At 52.2% G+C, this 17,953-nt stretch overlaps 2 protein-coding genes across 2 annotated transcripts in view; one reads left to right on the top strand and one right to left on the bottom strand.

Annotated features, from left to right (window-relative positions):
• The window catches only part of LOC128793625 (Fanconi anemia core complex-associated protein 24-like), a 43,981-nt gene that overhangs the window by 6,896 nt on the left and 19,132 nt on the right, over positions 1–17,953 (top strand). The gene's annotated exons all lie outside the window — the stretch shown is intronic.
• LOC128793614 (hydrocephalus-inducing protein homolog) overlaps positions 306–17,953 on the bottom strand; it is a 27,526-nt gene continuing 9,878 nt past the window's right edge. Inside the window, exons 14-29 of the mRNA XM_053952944.1 lie at positions 17,243–17,478; positions 16,394–16,494; positions 15,877–16,012; positions 15,264–15,428; positions 12,883–13,035; positions 10,755–10,993; positions 10,134–10,398; positions 9,019–9,156; positions 8,708–8,851; positions 7,909–8,222; positions 7,619–7,727; positions 5,440–5,649; positions 4,083–4,220; positions 1,734–1,911; positions 1,081–1,235; positions 306–491 (exon numbers count right to left, since the gene is read on the bottom strand). Coding sequence (XP_053808919.1) covers positions 489–491; positions 1,081–1,235; positions 1,734–1,911; positions 4,083–4,220; positions 5,440–5,649; positions 7,619–7,727; positions 7,909–8,222; positions 8,708–8,851; positions 9,019–9,156; positions 10,134–10,398; positions 10,755–10,993; positions 12,883–13,035; positions 15,264–15,428; positions 15,877–16,012; positions 16,394–16,494; positions 17,243–17,478 — 2,684 coding nt within the window. The 3' untranslated portion in view covers positions 306–488. The remainder of the gene's footprint in view (positions 492–1,080; positions 1,236–1,733; positions 1,912–4,082; positions 4,221–5,439; positions 5,650–7,618; positions 7,728–7,908; positions 8,223–8,707; positions 8,852–9,018; positions 9,157–10,133; positions 10,399–10,754; positions 10,994–12,882; positions 13,036–15,263; positions 15,429–15,876; positions 16,013–16,393; positions 16,495–17,242; positions 17,479–17,953) is intronic.

Below are 17,953 nucleotides of genomic sequence, written 5' to 3'. Positions count from 1 at the left end.
TACCACCAGGGTAACGTGTTCGCTACAGAGCGTCATCCATGATCATCCTAAGGGTGTCACTGGCTTCATGAGATGGGTTTAGAGTCTTAGCCATCCAATTCCAGTGGCAAGGGACATGGTGGGACTTCAAGTAGTGCTTAAGGCAAGCTATAAATGCTCCAGGTGCTTCACAGAGGTGGACAGAATCCAGTTCTCTGTCCTGAAAAGCTTCATCTGGGAGAAGTGGAAAACTGCACAGGATCTCATGAAATTTGCACCATGCCTGGGCAGAGAGCTCAGCATTCACAGATTTCTTCACACAGGACATTATTCTCCCTGCTTTATTGGTAAACAAGGTGTGCCAATGCCGATCCTCGAGGTTCTTATGGCTCAGTAGGTTCTTCAAAGAGCTTCCCAGTTTCCCTTGAACTTCTCAGGGTTTGTCTTCTGAAGAATATATGGATGATTCAGTTTCTTTATCCTCAGCTGAAATCGCAAGGTTGGCAGCATCACTGCAGAAGAAACCATGTCATTCCCATCATACGGGTATAGAAATGGGATTTTTTTTTTTTTTAACAATATTTTTTCCTGCTTAACCTCTGTATTCCAGAACAGGAGAGAAATGCTTTGTGGAATCATGCACCAATCAAAAAAGTAAACGAGGGCTTGTCATGAATAAGGCCATTTGGAGATCACAAAGTTCATCAGTTCAGTTGCCCTTCTTGCCATTTACACAGCAAGTGAAGATGAGTTTGCTGGTGCTTGGCCCTTCACTGACTCTGAATATTCTGCTCACTTTATAGGTATAAACACTTAAATACAAATATCTCTCTCAGTCACAAAAGAGAAACCACCACAAGCTCTCCAAATTCTGCAAGTGGCCCAGAAATCTTATCATCTGATTATGGCAGTGTCTATCTGAGAGCTCAAAGGATGGAGGGTGGGCTGGCCACAAGCAAAGGCAACTTTGGGAGGGAGCACAGCTGCTACTCCTCCAATTTCCCAAGTGGGAATAAGCCTCCCACCTCTTCCACCAGACCCAGTATGCTGCTGGGGGAGCCCCTCAGCTGAAGAGGCCCTGGGGAGATGTTGGACACTAGCCTGTTGTTCAGCTGTGACAATCAGTGACTCCATCCGTGACTCCATCCGTGACTCCATCCGTGACTCCATCCGTGACTCCAGGACCACAGATTCATCCCTCTCCCTTTCTTCCTGCTCCGGGTTTTCTTCTTCCTCTTGCACTACCTCCTCCTCTTCTGAAGGAAAAAAATTCTCCATGAATAGAAGACATGGCACACTGCCAATCCCATTTAAGCTGAGAAGTCCCACTTCCCCAACACTGGCCTCTCCCAGAAACAATGGATGCTGCTGCTCCTCTCAGAATCCTCATGTTCATTCTCACTTAGCTTCCTCCTCCCAGGGGATCATGTCATCCCCTGCAATGTCACGCACATCCAAGCCTGCCAAAAGCCCTGCCAGCCTCTCTTACAGCTTTCCCAAGCTTTTCTGCCTGGCCATCATCTTTCCAGCCCTACAACAAGGTGCTGGCAAGATCTGCGGGATGGCTCCTGGGCAAAAGCCTAAATGGACTCAACTGCTCAAAAGTCAGGAAGCAACCAGAGAGGCCAAAGTGTTGGTCTGGCAGCCCTGCAACTTCCAGACTCGTGGAGATGGCTGTGAGCTGCTTGATGGGCAATGGTAGGGGGGAAAAACTTCCTGGGAGATCTTCCTGGGAGACGACAGACAGTGCTCACCTTTCAACATCCTGGGTAGGTCCTTGGTAACCCCAGGGGAGGTCCCCTCTCCTTTCAGGAAGATTTCTGCTGGGTCCAGAGAAGCCACTTGCACCTGGACAGTCTTGCAGAAGACTCCTAGCTTTCCTGGCAGATAATAGACTTCCAACACTTGCTTCTTGCCAGGTGCAATGGAACCCTGCAGGGACAGGAGAAGAGGGAGGGACTGCATCAAAGGTTTGATGTGGGATGGCTCAGGGGACAGACAGGCTGAGAAGACAGGTTCTCATCTAGAAGAAACCATCAGAGCACCTCACTTTCTAGCTCCCTTGTGCCCAAAAGCTTGTGCCTCCAACCCTGGGGTGCAGTGAGTGCTCCTGAGCTCTCGCAAGGCTGCAGCCCCAGCCCAGCCCGATGTGAGCACAGCTCTGCTGCTCGTGGCATATGCCCTCTGCCAGCAAGGGCCATGCCCAAAACATAAAAGCTCTTTTGCCAGGCTCTGTGGAAAAGGAGTCAAGTGCCTGCACTCTCAGGAGGGCCAGGAGCTCCTGTCACAGCACATCAGCAATTCCAGGCTGGTGTCCAAGGGCCTGACCCCTTATTAATGATCCCAACAAAAACACCTTCTGCCTCTGCGGTTACACCGTCCTGACTCATGGTTTCTTGCACACATCCATCTCTGGAAATGCAGGAGCAGAGACTAGGATGAGTTCTGGGGATGAGAGTGATGGCAGGAAGGGCCATCCTCCTCTTTGGGCTTTCAGAAATGCTGTCCAAGCCCCAGGCTGGGCTCACAGCAGCGAGGTTGAATGGAAACACGGCTCTGGGTGACAGGGCACAGCTGCAGCTTTCCTTGGCTCACCCCTGCACACCGGGCCGGACCCTCGGCTCCCCATTCCTCTTGCCAGTGCAGGGAGAAGCGGCTGAGCAGGACAAGCCCTGCCCCTGGCTCTCCTGAGTTACTCCAGCACACAGCACGGCTGCGGCCAAAGGGAGCCCGGCCAAGCTGCCAGCGCCAGGATGCTGCTCCAGCAGCTGAGAGCACGGCCCACGCAGAGCTGTGTCCGCAGGTGCCCGCAGGAGGAGGGCACCAGCGCGTCACCCCTTGTACGGGACACACGTGGAGTCATGGGAAAGCCCTTTGGCTTCCCCTTTGTTGTGCTGCGTGGTTTTGGTTGTCATTCGGTCCGAGGAGTCAGTTCTATAACCCCCCCCCCACCCATTTTGTATTGTTATGGCAGAGTTTATTCTCAATGGACTGTTCCTTTCCCCCTGTATTGTTAGTTTTGCCCTAGCTGTCCATCTCCCCAAAGACCTGCCCTTTTGTTCCCTGTTCCTCCTCCCACTGAATGCCAATCCCTTCCCATGCCTGCCCCTTTCTCTAGAAATTCCCTATCAATTCTGTATCCTCTGAGGCCCCATTGATTGAAGTTGTTCTCCTCCCCTGTAATCCCCTATTGGTTTAAACATTGGATGCCCCACCTTGTGTTCCACCCCCAGTTCCTCCCAGTTGATTCAAGATTGCACCTGCCCCTAAGACCTCCCAATACAGAAGTGGATGGATGGCTTTGTTCCGTGTCTTTGTGTCCCTGACCCTCCTGGGAATAAACACCTTTGGAAAACATACAGAAGACCTCTCCCTGTTCCCTGTCCCTGCCCTGGAGCAGCGCGCCCGTGCCGCAGAGCAGCTGTGCCCTACAGCCGCAGCCCGGATTGAGCGGCTTGCTGGGGGCAGCCGCTCTCGCCGTCGCTGTCGGGAGCCAGTCGGGCTGAAGGAATCCGGCACCAGCACCCCTTCCCATTCCAGAGAGGGCCAAAGGCAGGAATACTGCTAAAGCTCCAAGACATCCAGCAGGACTGAGAAGCTAGCGTGGTGCCATGCTGCAGCCTCTTCTCCCTGCTCTTTCAGCCCTGCCCCTCCCTGCTCCCCTCCCTGCCCCACAAAGCTCCCGCAGAGAAGCAAAGCTGCACGAGGGAGGGACCAGCACAGAGGCTGTGCAATTTCTGGCAAAGGAGCTTCAAGCCCAAGCAAGGAATATGGAAATGCTTCTTAGTGCTGGCAGCAGGGAGGCAGGGACGAGGAAGAAAGTGACCCTCAGAAGAGCCAGCAGCACCCACCTCCAGTAGCAGCACAGCCACAGAGCTGAGCACTTGTGCCTCTGGCAAGTGGTACCTTGCCAGCCAAGGCCATGGGGAGTCTATTAGGTGAGCACTTGCTTGACCTCTCTGCCCCAGCAGCAACTGCTTACAGCCCTGTCTCTCAGGGCTGGGTTTGGGGTTTCCCCCCCACTTTTTCCCCTCTTTTTCCCTTGAACTCTCTCCACCTGGCCACCTGACACAGGGCCAGAGCTGATGACTTGTGCTACTCACTGTGCTGGGCACGACCACGGGCACACCAGGCAGAGGGTTTGCTGCAGTGTCGGTGCTGGACTCTGGCACCACGTAGGTGAATTCAAGGACCCCGGTGTTCTGCAGGGTGACCTCTGCTTTGAGGACTTTGTTAAACACCTGCAGAGAGGACAGAGAAGTGGGAAGTTATAGATACAGGCCTGATGCTGGCAATCTCCTTCCTCTTCCATGGCGTTGAAAGCACACGGCCACAATGCAACCCCACAAGTACAGAGAAGGGGTAAAACCGTGGAAGGGCCAGTAATAACTGAACCAGGGGACCAGGTCCTCTGCACTCTGAGGGGTCACCAACAGCCAGGAGAAACAGAGGAGGTGGCACTGAGGTGTGTGAGATGAACCCAAAGGTGATGAAGTTCAAGAATGAAAGCTGTTGGTTCTACGTGTTGTTGTTTGGCTTGTTTGGATTTCTTCAGGTTGGTTTGTTGGGTGTTGCTCTGAGCTGGCAGAGGGACGGCGTTGAAGACCTGAGCAAAAGGAAGCAGGAGGAGAGGGGAGGGGACAGAAGAGTTGGCATTGGAGAGGCTGGAAGTTCCCGAGTACCCATCCAAAGGGAAAGGGAACAGGGAGCGCCCTGGCCGAGTAGAAAGGGGATAGAAAGATTGCCATTTTGCTGGAGGGTGTGTTTGCTCAGCTCTCGGGGAGGGAGACGCGCCCGGCTCAGCTGAATTGTTACTCGTGAACAGTTTTCTTTTGCTTCGACATCCTTGTCCCCATTGAATTATATCTAAAAGTTAGTGCATTTCCAAGGGAGGCATTCCAGAAGAAAAGGCACCTGCATGCAAATATTGGCAGGAAACCTACAGGTGACAAGAGAGACACACGGGACAACACAGGCAGTGCCAGAACCTGGAAGCATCTGTGGACTTTGAACTGAAAAGAAGTCAAGTGGGGATTATTCTGGGACATTGTCTTCAGCTACTGAAGTGACTGAAAGCCCAGCTTCCTCCCTGGTTTATTTGGTGGATCAAGCAAGAGCATTAGACAAGAGCATCTCCTTGGAGCTCAAGCTTTAGGAGCAGGTCAGTGGAGGGATGTCTCAGGGACATGTCCCTCCGGACATCTTCACTGGGACCCTTGTGTTCCCCAGGAGGCAATGTTAGGTGCCTTGAAGAGGATGGTGTCATGTCCCTCGGCCAGGGGTAAGGGAGGGGAGGGGTGCAGATGGCCATTCCAAACCAGCTTGGATGCTGGACATATCTCTCCAAGGTTGTATTCTAAGCCCCAGAGCCAGCAAAGGAGCTGAGAAGAGGAGAGAGCCTGGCATCGAGGTGGCCGTGGTGCCAAGAGAAGGAGCTGTGCCAGGAGGAGCCTGTGGTACCTGCAGCCCCCAGTCGATCTCCTCCACGTCCAGTTGGTAGCTGGGGTATGAAGCCTGCCCGGTCACCAGCACCTCGTAGGTGGGGCCTCCCTCCACGTGGCACAGCGCCCTGCCACGGGCCTTGATGTTGGCGTGGCCAAAGAAGGTGAAGATGACCACCTCGCTCTCTCCTGGCTCCAGCACACACCGCCTCGGCCAGACACTGAAAACCTGGAGAGAGGGGAGGAGAGATCGAGATGCTGAGAGTGGAAATGGATGCAGAAGAGCAGCTGTGTCTTGGAATAAAGTGGAGTCATAGCTGGAGGGGCCCTATTCCCCTGACACAGCCAGAATCATCCTAATCTCATCCTGTGTCCATGCCACTGACCAGTGGAGGGACCATGGGGAAAATCTTCTCCCAAAATCACTTATCCATGAGGATACACTACACTGAAGTCAACTGGAATGTCTCCTGGCAGCAAGAAGCTCTTTCTGCTGCAGAACTTGTCTCTGGAAACACTTGTCACTGCCTTCAGAAAAACAGGAGACTTGGAGGTGGGAGCCCTTGGAGCTGGGGAAAGGCTCATCTGACTTCTGAGGCTTTTCTCCCTCTCTCTGATTTACGTGCCGTTCTCTCAAGCTGCTACAGCCAAAGTTCCTACAAAAATGTCCTGTCAACCACCTGATGAGGTAAATGGGAGCAATGCCCTCCACAGGTGCTGCATAGGGAGCATCCTGGGGCAGCCCTACAAAACGTCCCACGTGGCCTCTCCAGTGACCACTTGCTTCAGCAGAGCTTTGTGATGGGCTTGGAGGGATGTGAGGCCTCTCTGTGGGCAATGCTGAGGGCCACCAGTGGCAGTGGGGCTACAGAACCGCTTCCTGCATTGCAAGCACGGACGTGAGACCAATTCCCACTTAGCTCCTGCGTTCCCAGTTTGGGGTGCTCCCCCTCTGAGAACTGACTCAGTCCCCTCCTCCTCACCGGCCTCTGAGACTGCCCAGCAGTGGATGACAGCAGCTGGAAAACAAGCACCACGGGCTGCAGTGAGCAGCTGGCTGGTCTGAGCAACATCGCTGTGCTGCAGGCACCGCCACCTCAGCACAGCAGGAGCAGCTGAAAAGGGAGCTGGGCACAAATCAAGTGTGAAAATGTCCAGGCCATCAGTCGAGTGTGGGTCCAAGCCCAGCCCCAGATGAGACCTGGGCTCTTCCCTCTGCACTTCCTCCATCAAACTTGGGTGAGGGAAGTGGGTGCCCTCCAGGCAGGGAGGGCTGGAACTACACAATCTCTGAAAGTCCCTTCCAAGCCAAACCATTCCAGGATTCCAGGACGGCCACTTGAATTGCCCTGGTTTACTTGTGCATACATGGCAACGAGCAGGAAATAAAGATGATTTTGTGCTTCTATCTGAAAACATTCAGCCACACTATCTGTTGCATCTCTAGGGCTTTGTTTCTCCTGATTCAGAAAAAGTGTGCAGTGTTGAAACAACTGCTATTTGTGTGGGAGCAGGTACAACCCTTCTCCTTAATGCCAACACTGGGCCTTTGAGAAACTCTTCTGCTTCCTTACATCTTTTTTTTTATTGCCTCGTGAGCAGCCTCTGTTCCCCTGATGCAGAACAAGGGGCACTTCCCACTCCAAAGTAATGTTCACCAGGCAAGTTGGCAGATCAAGGGCCTTTTTCCTTGTTTGGAGGAAGAGACAGTGACTTTGCCAAGTCTTGCTTTATAAAAGACAGCTCTGGAGCTGTCACTGCAATACCAGCTTTCGGGTGTAGGCAGAGATGGGAGCGCTCTAGCAGGGTTGGGAAGGGGGTACATGGAGATCAGGACTCTTCATGGATTGACACACATGGGAAGCTGGAAGCCTTCTCATCATGATGCAGATAAAGACCTCATTTACATTGTCAAGAAAATAAGCCAAAAATCCCAAACTCAGCATAGGTCTGTAGGACCTGAGCCAGCTTCTCCGAGCAAAACTTTCCTATTTGTCCCTCCCCAGACACTCCGTGGCCAGCTGCCACTTTAAGGACACAGGACAGAAGGGCAGCAAAAAGGGAGGCTGGCACGAGTGTGACTCTTTGGTGTCAAGTTGAGGAGGCAATGCAAGTGGTAGGTGCACAAGAAAATCCACCTCGGCTTCCAGGGTAGCCTCTGCATTTGCTGGCTGCTGGGCAGGATCCTGCATCCTTACCGGGGTTTTGGTTGGCTCCTCCACGCTTTCAATCTTGGAGTATCTCCTTGGGAACACTCCCTCGTTCTTTGATGAGCGGGGTTTGAATTTAGGTGGTGAAGGGATGAACCTGCAAAATAACATAACTGTGGTCGTGGAGCTGTAGTGGGAGAGAGAGGTGCCTGCAAGAGCAGCTCCTCACCGCGACGCAGCCCCGGGCTGGGTGCTGGTGTGGTGAGCTCAGAACAGCCACTCCAAAACCAGGCTGGAGCAGGTCCATGCTCGGAGCAGCGCAGGGATGATGCACATACCTTATGGTGTTCAGCTGCCTGTCGGTCAGGAATGACCAATGGTAGCGAACGGGAAGAGGGCTGCAGTTGGTCATGCGCATAAAGAGCATTTCCTCCGTGTCATTCATGATGCAGCCAAAGTCCACGGCCTTGGTCTCGAGATGGAGATTCGGGAAGTGGACTTCTCCCCGAACTGTGATCTGCTCCTCATGAGGATGCTCCGTGAAGCGTATCCTGAGAACCCTCTCTGCCACCCGGCTATGCAGATTGTTCTCATAAGCTGGGTTAAACTGGATGCAGAGATGAAGTTCCTCCCCTACATCCAGTGTCATGGGCTGCAAGGACATGAGCAGTAATGAATCACCTGTGGGATGACGTCCCAAGGTCTGACAGCAGGAAACAGTAAACGTTCCAAGTGTGACCCCAGCGTGGGTTTCTCAGTTCACCCTCATTTCTTTACAGTGAGGATCTGTCTGCAGCCAGCACGCTCTGGTCTGAGATTCCCTCGGGCTCACGTTTCTGTGCTCAGCAGCAATACAAGGGGATGGCTGCTGGAGAGCTGGCATGCTTTCCAGGAGACACCTTTACTGCATGGCTTGCCTCCATCTGTTCTCCTGCTCCCCTCTCCTCATTAGAGCCAGCATGGATGTTACCAATTCAGGTAAGATTTTGATTCCTTCAGCAGCTCTCCTGCTGCAGCTCAGGCCAACCCACTGCTGACACTACAGAATAAACTTCTCAACTCGAGCACCTCCCAACACAAGTGCACCCCCACATCCCTCCTCCTCCAAGCCCACGGAACAAGCCCACAGAGGCTCACCTTGGAATCTGCAGGGAGGGGCTGCTGGTCTGCATTGCAGATCAGGAAGGGCTGCTCCAAGTCCAGCACAATGCTGAAGGGCAGGGAGCAGGTGTTTTTTAAAGACAAAGGCTGGTACTGGAGCGTCAGGACATCACTGGGTTTCTACAGAAACAGGAGGCAAGGGAAAGCAACCTCAAGTGGCCATAGACCTCCTTCCCCTTCCCACGCATTGCGCATTTTTCAACCCCAGAAGTGCATCTCTTCCTATTTACTTCCAGCCAATTGAAGAGTTACACCTTTAAATGCCAGGGTGCAATCCAGAGACTTACCTTTTCCACACGGAAAGTGATTGCTCTGGAAGATATTTGCACAACAGGGCAAATGAACTTGCAGGTGACATCCACTTGCACTATCTGTTCCTTCACATTGCCCACCTGAGCGTGACACAGCAGCCGCTCCTTCACCTCCTGCATGCAAGATTCACTTGTCACCCAGTGCATGCTGGCAGGCCCAACAGCCCCCACTGGCTTGCCACCCACCCATGGGCCCTATTCCTGTCCCTTATTTTTAGGGACTGTCATTAGTCTCCGCTCTCCTCAAAAGCTCTCTTTTCTTTCTGTGCTGCCGCCTGTTTATTCTAAATAGGGGTCCTGGAGCCAGGGAATGCATACCAGACTTAGCTGGCAGCTTCTCTGCAGAGTTTCATTTCCCCTGGAAAGAAAGGTCCAGGTAGGAGAACACTCCCAGACTCTGCTAAAATCTCCCCCTCTGAGTTGCTCTCCAAGGGTGCTGCAAAACCTGGCTGCCCCTGGGACACCAGGGCTGGCTGAGAGACTGGGGCAAGCAGTATTAGAAAAGTTGACCAAAGTCAACTGGTCAGTTCTAATGATTCCTGGCAACACTTTCCTGCCCGGATGGACATCGCACTGATCATTACAGCTGTGTTTTCACACTGTGTTTTCCCCCTCCAGGACTCATAGCTAGACCAGCCCTCTGCCCATGTTTGTCTTCAGAGGAAAAGCAGTGCTGCTCCCAGAACACTCCTGCCATTCACAGGGCTTTTGTTTTACTCCCTGCTTCCCTCGGAAAAACCACTTGACAGTAGTTTAATTTGCTTCCTGCCTGGGCTTCTAGTCTAAGTGCAACTTCTTTTCCCTGCTCTTCCTTTCTGCCTCAGCACATGATGCCAGTAACCCCTGCTTGCCCAAAGGAGCAATACTTCCTTCAGCCTGTATTTTGGGATCAGCAAGTTGGCTTTATGGTAGCTAGGGAAACACAAAAGAGCCGTAGCAACGGATGGTGGCCAGCAAGGAAAGCAACTGGCCTTAAAACAGTTTCTTGAGGTCACTTGCTCCTTTTCCCAGGCAAATGTCAAGGGGCTGCAGAAGAAGCTGCAGTGGAGGGGATCTGACGGGGAAGGCTCAGCCCTTGGCAGGGGCCTCACCTGGGCAGTGCTGGAGCAGCCTTCCAGCACCATCTCCACAGTCTGGCCTGGGCTCAGGTCCACCTGCAGCGGCTGGACCTTGAACACGGGGCTGCCAGGTCTGGGGATCTGGGAAGCAGCTTTCCCTTTGGTTTTCCTTTTGCCACCCAGGGCAGGGGGACGAGTCCTGTGCTGGAAGGTGCCAAAACCTTCTGTGCTCCAGTAGAGCCGATGGATGCGTCGTCCTGTGTTTGTCATTTTGAAATGGAAATAGCAGGGAGTGAAGCTAGAAGAGAAGCAGAGATGGAAAATGTCATGGGAGCTGTTCTTTCCGTGGCATCACTCAGCTTCAGCTTCACCCTGATGGCATTCCCTGACTGCACACTCTGCAATAAAACCTCTGCCCAAAAGGCTGCCCAGGCTCAAAGCTTCAGCCCTGACAGCTCTTCCAGCTTTTCCATTTCTGTGCCTTTCCAGGATATCTAGCAACTCTCAGATGACATGTTTCTAAAGGAATTCCTGTGGCTTCAGGGAAACAGAGCTAGCACCTTGAGTACTGAAGAAGATCTAGCCTGAAGGACTACGGGAAAATTGTTCTTTGATGAACGCACAGGGGAAGTGGAAGTTTCTAGAGTCTCCTACCTGAATTGGGACTTCAGGTTGATCCCCGAGGTGAGGGATTTGTCCATGGCAATTGTGGCGCCCTTGCCCACAGCCTGGAGAGAGATGATGGTGGTGGTGCTGTTCTCAATGGACACCTTCACCTCCCCCTGGAATTTCAGCGTGTCACTCAGGTGTGCGATGACACGCACGGCCACCTCAGTGTTAGGGGGGACCACTCCTTCACTGGGCTCAAGCCTCCAGCAGGAGTGTTTCCCAGCCTGTAAGACAAGCCAAACACAAACTTAGGTGGAAGCCATGGAGCCCGCTCTGCTGTGAGGTGCAGCAAACAGGAAGGCTAAGGAGATGAGTGTAAAAACCATAAACGTTTAATTTCCCTAAATGTAAGCTATGGTGTCCAGCACAGCAACTCCCCTTATACAACCTCTTAGACAAGCTTATACAACCTCTGTTTTACCTTCCTTGAACAGACTCAGGTCATCAACAGCCCCGTTTTGCTCAGCCCAAGGGATGCTCCTCCTCAGGAGAAGGCTATTCCCCCTCCCGCTCTCTTTGGAGGGCTTGCCAAGGGAAGCTATTTACTCTCTGCTGGCTCCCCGACAGCGGAGCTGGGTCTGCACAAAGGCTCCGGGCCGGAGGAAGGCAGGACTGCTCAAATCCCAGCCCAGCAGCCACACAGCTGGAGGACACTGCTGAGAGCCGGAAGAAGAAATCCACAAAGCCAGCTGGGCAGAACCCCAAAGTCTCCTTTCCCAAGGGGCCATCAGCACTTTTCAACATGCCCTTAAGGCCTGAGGCCCTCGCCTCCCACTGATCATCAGCTGCAGACAGGTGCTCCAGTGCCCTCTGCTTTGGAAAAGACACCTCTACATGGTTAGAGCAGAGCAGGAAAGCAGGAAGCAGAAAAAAAAAACCTGCAAGACATGCACTCTGGGCGTGGCATGGCCTTCCTAAGCGTTCTGGTCCTCTGGTTTCTCATGGACCTCCCTTTACAGATGGGGCAAGAGAGCTGCAGCTGTCCCGGGGAGGGAGGAAAGGCCTTGCACCAGCACAGCTGTACAGACACAGCTCTGCAGGTCTGGCCCTGCTAGGAGCATGTGAAACCCATCCTTTACACACCACCACCACCCAGGCAAGGTGCATTGCTCCCTGCAGAGGCTGCAAGCAGAATTCCACTGTGGACTCAGGCAAAGCTGCCCTGGCAATCCTCCACTTTGGGGTAAGGTTTATCCCCTAAACAGCTGGAAAAGCAGGAAGAGGAAAATTCACCCCACTCCTCCTCAGCCCAGGAGGCTGAGCCTGGACTCTCACACAACACCTGATGCTTTATCCACAAATACAAACAAGTCCACAGTGGCAGGGTTGGCTTTAACCAGCTCCAGAAGTTGAACCCACCCAATATACAGAAGATCAAATCTCTTTTCCAAGCTTTTTTCAAGCCTCTCGCAGATGCCCCATCCAGCAGGGAGCACATCCCACTCAGCCCCAAGCCACGTACCCTTCCTGGCTGCTCCTCCTGCCAGAGGAGCAGCTGCAGCTCCAGCCCTGCCGCTTGTCCCCCTGTGTGACCTCCACGAATGAAACAACCTTCCTCTGCAGGTGGTCTCCAGAGATATTCTGCAATGCTACAGAGACCACAGGCTCTGGGGGTGCACAACCCTCACAGGTGCATTTGTTTGCAACAGCCCTACTGGCTTGACCCACAGGAGTGGTGAAAGTTGCCTTTGCACCAGCACTTTGAGGGCAGATCTCACAGCCTGGTTTCTGCCATTAACACGAGTTTGGCACAAAGCAAATGCAGATGGAATGGGGAGTCCATGGGGAAATCCGTGCCCTCTCAGGAGCAAAGGGCCACAGGCTTCTCTTGATCTCAGAGCTCCAGAAACATGACTTGCACAGCTGAGTATCTTCCACAAAATAATGAGAGAACTGGCCAACGTGATCCAGACTCATTTCTGCTCCAACCTCTCTGCAAACTATTTCACAGGGGCGGGCGTGCCTGAGATCCTGGCTCCTCTTGCTTGCACTCGGATGGAATAGCTTGCTTCCACTCACACAGAACAATACAGAAACATTGCATACAAAAAACAAGTCAAGGGCTGCTAGTAGCCAGCACTTTTCCCTGGAAAACAGCCCCACAGACACTTACCATCTTTGCCTGGAAGGTTGCAGGAAGGTCACACTGATTGGCGAGGTAGAAAGTTTTGGTACGATCTTTTAAGACTCGGATAACGCCAAAGTTTATCTCCCTCGGATAGACACAGACAATGGGTCCCTGGCCAATGCACTCTAAGTGGATTTCCTGTTCCAGGAAGAAGGTAGGAAAGATCAAAAAAAAAAAAAAAAACCATGCAACAAAGGCAGTTTTAAAAACATAGCCAGCTGTAAGAGCATTCCTAGCCTGGGGATAATTATGGCCGTTTGAAGCTGTCAGTGAGGCAGACTGAAACAGAAGGCCTGGAGCAAGTGTGGGGTCTGCAGTGATCCCACCTGAAAGCCACAAGCTCCCATTATCATCAGGGGACAAAGAACTGCTGTTTGCCATGCTTGCTTCTTCACACCTCCCCCCGCTGCTATTTCCTCTACCTGCTGCCTGCTTTATTCACTGCTCCATCTTGGCCCAAACCACCTTCCTAACTTTTGCTGCTGCACAGCCATCCTTGACACTAAGTTCTTTAAAATTCAAAAAGCTACACTGCTTGGTGAAACCAGCACAAGTCAGAAGCAAAGCAGGCTCTTCAGAGTAGAGATGAGGCAAGTTAGCTGCCTTCAATTTGTGCTTATGTGTAATCTTCATATAGATGAGTAAGGGGTATTAATTAATAATTGCATCATTCAAGCAGTATTTTTTCCTTCAAAAAAGAAGTGTGAACTGACTGAATAGGAGTCTGAAACGCAAAAGGATTGTTCTTGCAGAGCTGGCACAGACGGTGGGACAAGGAACATGGATCCCTTTGCTAAACTACCTGCTCCCACCAGTGGAAACCAGGACAGTTTATTCAGTCTTGTTGGATTTCACTGGTCCTAAATACCCCAAGTCTTACACAGGACTTGAATGCATAAAACTCACACCACCACCAAGATTCACTGGAGGGCTTGGAGTATGATTGGACTAGAGAAGAAACCAGCCTCCATGATGCAAAACCTTTAGTGATGTCTGACTTGAGGGAAGGGCATTGACAGCTGCCAGAATGACCTTCAGTCAGAAGGAGCAGCATCCAGAAATGCACATCCCTTTGGGGCATCCATGAAGGGGCAAAGAAGAAACAGAAACCATGTAGCGTGGCTGCTACCTCAAGAATAAGGAACTAAAGCCCTGCATGATGATGGATCTTTTATCCCTCTGGGAGAAGGGAGGCCCAGGGGGCTGCAGCCTGGCTGATGCTGCCCAAGGCTCCCTGGAAGAAGAAGCTGGAGGGAGGAGCTGTGCCTCACCAGCTGGCTTTGCTTCCAGGTGACAGTGGGGCAGAAGCAGCAGAGGCTGGGCAGAGCCCTTTGGAGATGAGCAGAATAGCAGCTGGAGGATATCTGGCCCGGCTTCAGTTCGTGTGTGACAATGGCATATATCCTCCCTGAGGAAAAGGCTTATCAAAACACACAAACCCTTCATCTGCAGTATTCTTCAAGGGGACAAGAACAGCCCTGCTCAGCAGCGTTCCAGGCAATGCGACACCCAGGAACGAGAATAAAAGCAACTTTGTCCTCAGGGTTATTGCTACATACACACAGCCACATGCTGCAGCACTGCTGGCTTTGGTGGGGTGCTCCTGTCACAAACCAGACTAGTTAGGGATGAAGAGCATCCGTGCCTGGCAGACTGGGCCTGTACTTTGTAGTCACTTTTGCTGTTATGCTATATGCCTCTTTTAGGAGCTCTTGTAGAATCTTCTTTAGCATCCTTAGAATCTTCTTTAGAATCTCCAGAGTCCTCTTTTAGGAGGCTTTAGTTCAGGAATTGCTTGCCTTATCCATTTCCAAACTTGGTGGAAAAAAACAAGCAAAGTCTGTGCTCCAGATGCAAGTTGTGTGTGGGGACATTCCTATAGTTTTGGCTGGCCTGTGGTTGAGGAGATATGATGGGTGTTTCTCAGATCTGAGGGACCTGGCTTTCAGAGAAGCCTCAGTCCAGCTCTGCACAGAACATTCCTTCAGTGTGGTCTTGTACACAGTGCTTGCTTTAGCAGGATTCAGGGATGTCCCTGTGTGATCCTCAACAGCTGTAACGAAGCAGCACTCGTGCTCATCTGATAACACGGCACAGTGTGAGACCCAGGGACTGGTCTGGGTTTCAGACTGGGCTTGTTATCCCATCTCCCAGGTTTGTAACCATACGCTGGGTCAGGCACTGAGATTGCCGCCTACGAGGCTTCCACTCTTCCTCTTTTCTAGGCATAAAGTGCTGCTTGTGCCACCAGTCCCTTCTGTCCTTGTCCACAGCAGCCACGGATCACAAGCTCCTGGAAGAATCCCTGTGCAGCTTACAGCCACTGGCATGAGTTGCTCAAGGCACACGTCTCCCCTCGCTCTCACCAGTGGGGATCCTCCTCTCCCAAGCACGGCGAGCTCCGCAGTGACGTCGCACTCTCCCAGCAAGCGGGCCTGGAGGACAATTGGGATCTGCACCGACCCGCGAGCCTCGATAATCCCAGTTGCCATAGAGGTGCAGTACCATGTGGCAGCCTCCTCCTTGTTCTCCTGGAAGGGACACAATCAAAAGCAACTTCAGAACTGAGGAAACTTTAATCTCCTTAACCTCGACCACAAGAGCAACTCCCACACGCTTGTAAAAATTCTCAGGAGAAAGCAAAAAGGCAAAAAACAAGCTGCAAGGTGTAGGTGCTGAGCAGCCGCAGGGGTTCCAAAAGTTGCTGCATCCACACACACCCACTTTGGTGCTGACAGCCTCCTTGCATCACATTTTCACTGCCCTCTGAGCTCTACCACTTGGAAACAAGTCAAGGACTAGAATCTAAACAACTTCCTCAAGATGCTAGACTGCTTCCTAAAGTTTGTATTTAGGTTCCTGTTCTCAGAAAACCTTTAGCTTGGAATAGAAACCGGCAAGGTCTTCTCCAAACCCTTTTATTCCCCTAATAACCCGCTCAGTAACATTTGAGGGGAGGAGATGGATGCAAGGCCAAACCTGAGGGAGAACACAGTAGCAGCCAGGAAAGTCGCTGTCATTCACAAGGGTCAGCTTCTTCTCATAGGGGACCTCTAGATAGCAGCGCCTGAATGACACGACAGGGTCGAGCACTCGCAGTGGAGGAACGACGCACCTGGGCAAAGAAATGACCCCAAGGCAGTTAGAGAGACTGAGCAATGGTAGCAAACCAAGGCAGCAGGCTGGTCACAAGCCAGCACATGTTCACCGCTTGCAGGAAGAAGGACAGGCAACCCTTGGGAAGTTTGTTCCATCTCAAGCACCAGATCCCAGGGCAACGCTCAATGTTATTCCTGCTGCCTTCAGAAAAAGGCCTAGGGCCATGGCTGGCTGTGAGCAGGGGGGCATCTCAGCATGGGCTGCTTTCCCAGCCCTGTTCTCATGTCTAGATGGGCAGGTCCAGCTCATTCAGCAGCACTCCTCCTCTGGAGCTGCAGCCAGGCAGCGTGCTGGATGCTCGAGGAAAGACAAGCAGGTGCAGGAAAGGTGTTGGTACCTGGCCGTGAGGGGCAGTGCCAACGCCTTCTTGCCAACATCCTCCACGTCCAGCACCAGCTCCAGCTTGTACTCTCCAACGGTGTTGGAACACAGGGTGACCTGGTAGAAGAGAAAAGAAGTGCAGCAAGTATTTGCTCACTCCCAAAATCTCATCACCCATGTGTGCTCTCCTCCAGTTCTTGTTCCACGGTAGACAAAGAGAGGATTTTGCTTCAATTCTTCTGCTGGTCCATAAGTAGAGCACAGTCTTTGGGAGTAAAAAAAGCCCTCTGGCAAGATCAGATTTGCTAAAGGGACTAATTTTTCACCCGACTACAATGACATAAATGCAGAAGAAGTCTGTTGTCTTGAATGGAACGAGTCCAGCTTTCCAGCAGGAAGCTGAGGGCAAAGTGTGGCCCAGCACATGCTGGGCAGTTCATGACTGCAGAGTATTTTCCGTCCCCACTGAAGATCCCTGCGGTGAATACAACTCATCTGCTGCCCAGGAGATGAGAAACGAGACCAGGAAAAAAAGAAAACTGCTTTCTACAATGATATCTCTCTCTTTAACAGCAACCTTCTGTTTTCATCCTTCCTCTGCCCACTTGCAACCAAAGAAATCGCTCTCAAAAAGCACAAGAACGGCTTCAGTACTTGACATATGGTATGTGATCTCAGCTGGTGATTTTGGAAACAAAACGGTGCTCCTTGAGGAGCATCCCGAGGAAGCCAGCCAGCAGAGGCCTCTCACCAGTGCAGATCTCTCCCTCACACGATGCTCAAAGTGCTCCAAGCTGGCACCAGAGCTAAAGCCCTCCCAGACTCCAGTGAAGCTTCAGCCCCACCGACCGGACTCTTCCCATACCTTGATATCCTCGGATCCCAGGGCACGGACGGTCCCGCTGCAGGGGCTTATGGTAAATTCCCTTGGCCTCCTAAGGCCTGGAGCTTCCTTCCTCCAACACTGGCTACTGGGATCGGGTATCTTAGCAGAGATGTCAATGCTGGGCTCTCCCAAGCCATCGCCAGGAATGTGGAGGTTGAAGGCCATGTGTACCAGGGAGGTGTTATACAGGCAACACTTCAAGGTGTGAGGAAAACCTAAGAAAATGACACAAATATCCATTTAGCCGTCAATATCTCATGATGCCTGGTGTGAATATCCTGGTAGGAGAAAACTGTGCTTGGATTTTGCTTCTTTGTTGTCTGAAGTACAGCTCATTGCAGTGGATCTATGGCTCGGCCGGTCAGCTCTGTGTGGAGGAGACATCTCCCGCAGCCTGCTCACCAAGAGTCATTTAAACCCAGATGGGGAGGAAAAACCAACTGCAGGCACAGCCCAGGGCTTCTCCATGCCCATCAACAGTGATCACTGCCAGCTCCGGCAGTGACTCCAGCAGGGAGGCAAGAGAGGCACGAAAAGGACAAGCGGCACAAAACAGGCACGAGGGAGGCACAAAAAGGATGTCACAATCTCAAATGCCACTGAGGTGACCACATGCAGACAACATTCAGCAGCACAGTTAAAAGAAACAAAGCTAAAACAGCTGCCCCCAGCTGAAGAAACCTTAGGAAT

The sequence above is a fragment of the Vidua chalybeata genome, chromosome 11 (assembly GCF_026979565.1).
Source record: "Vidua chalybeata isolate OUT-0048 chromosome 11, bVidCha1 merged haplotype, whole genome shotgun sequence".
Taxonomy (NCBI): Eukaryota; Metazoa; Chordata; class Aves; order Passeriformes; family Viduidae; genus Vidua; species Vidua chalybeata.
The sequence above is the reverse complement of the archived record's forward strand: the minus strand, read 5'-3'. Positions and strand labels throughout refer to the sequence as shown.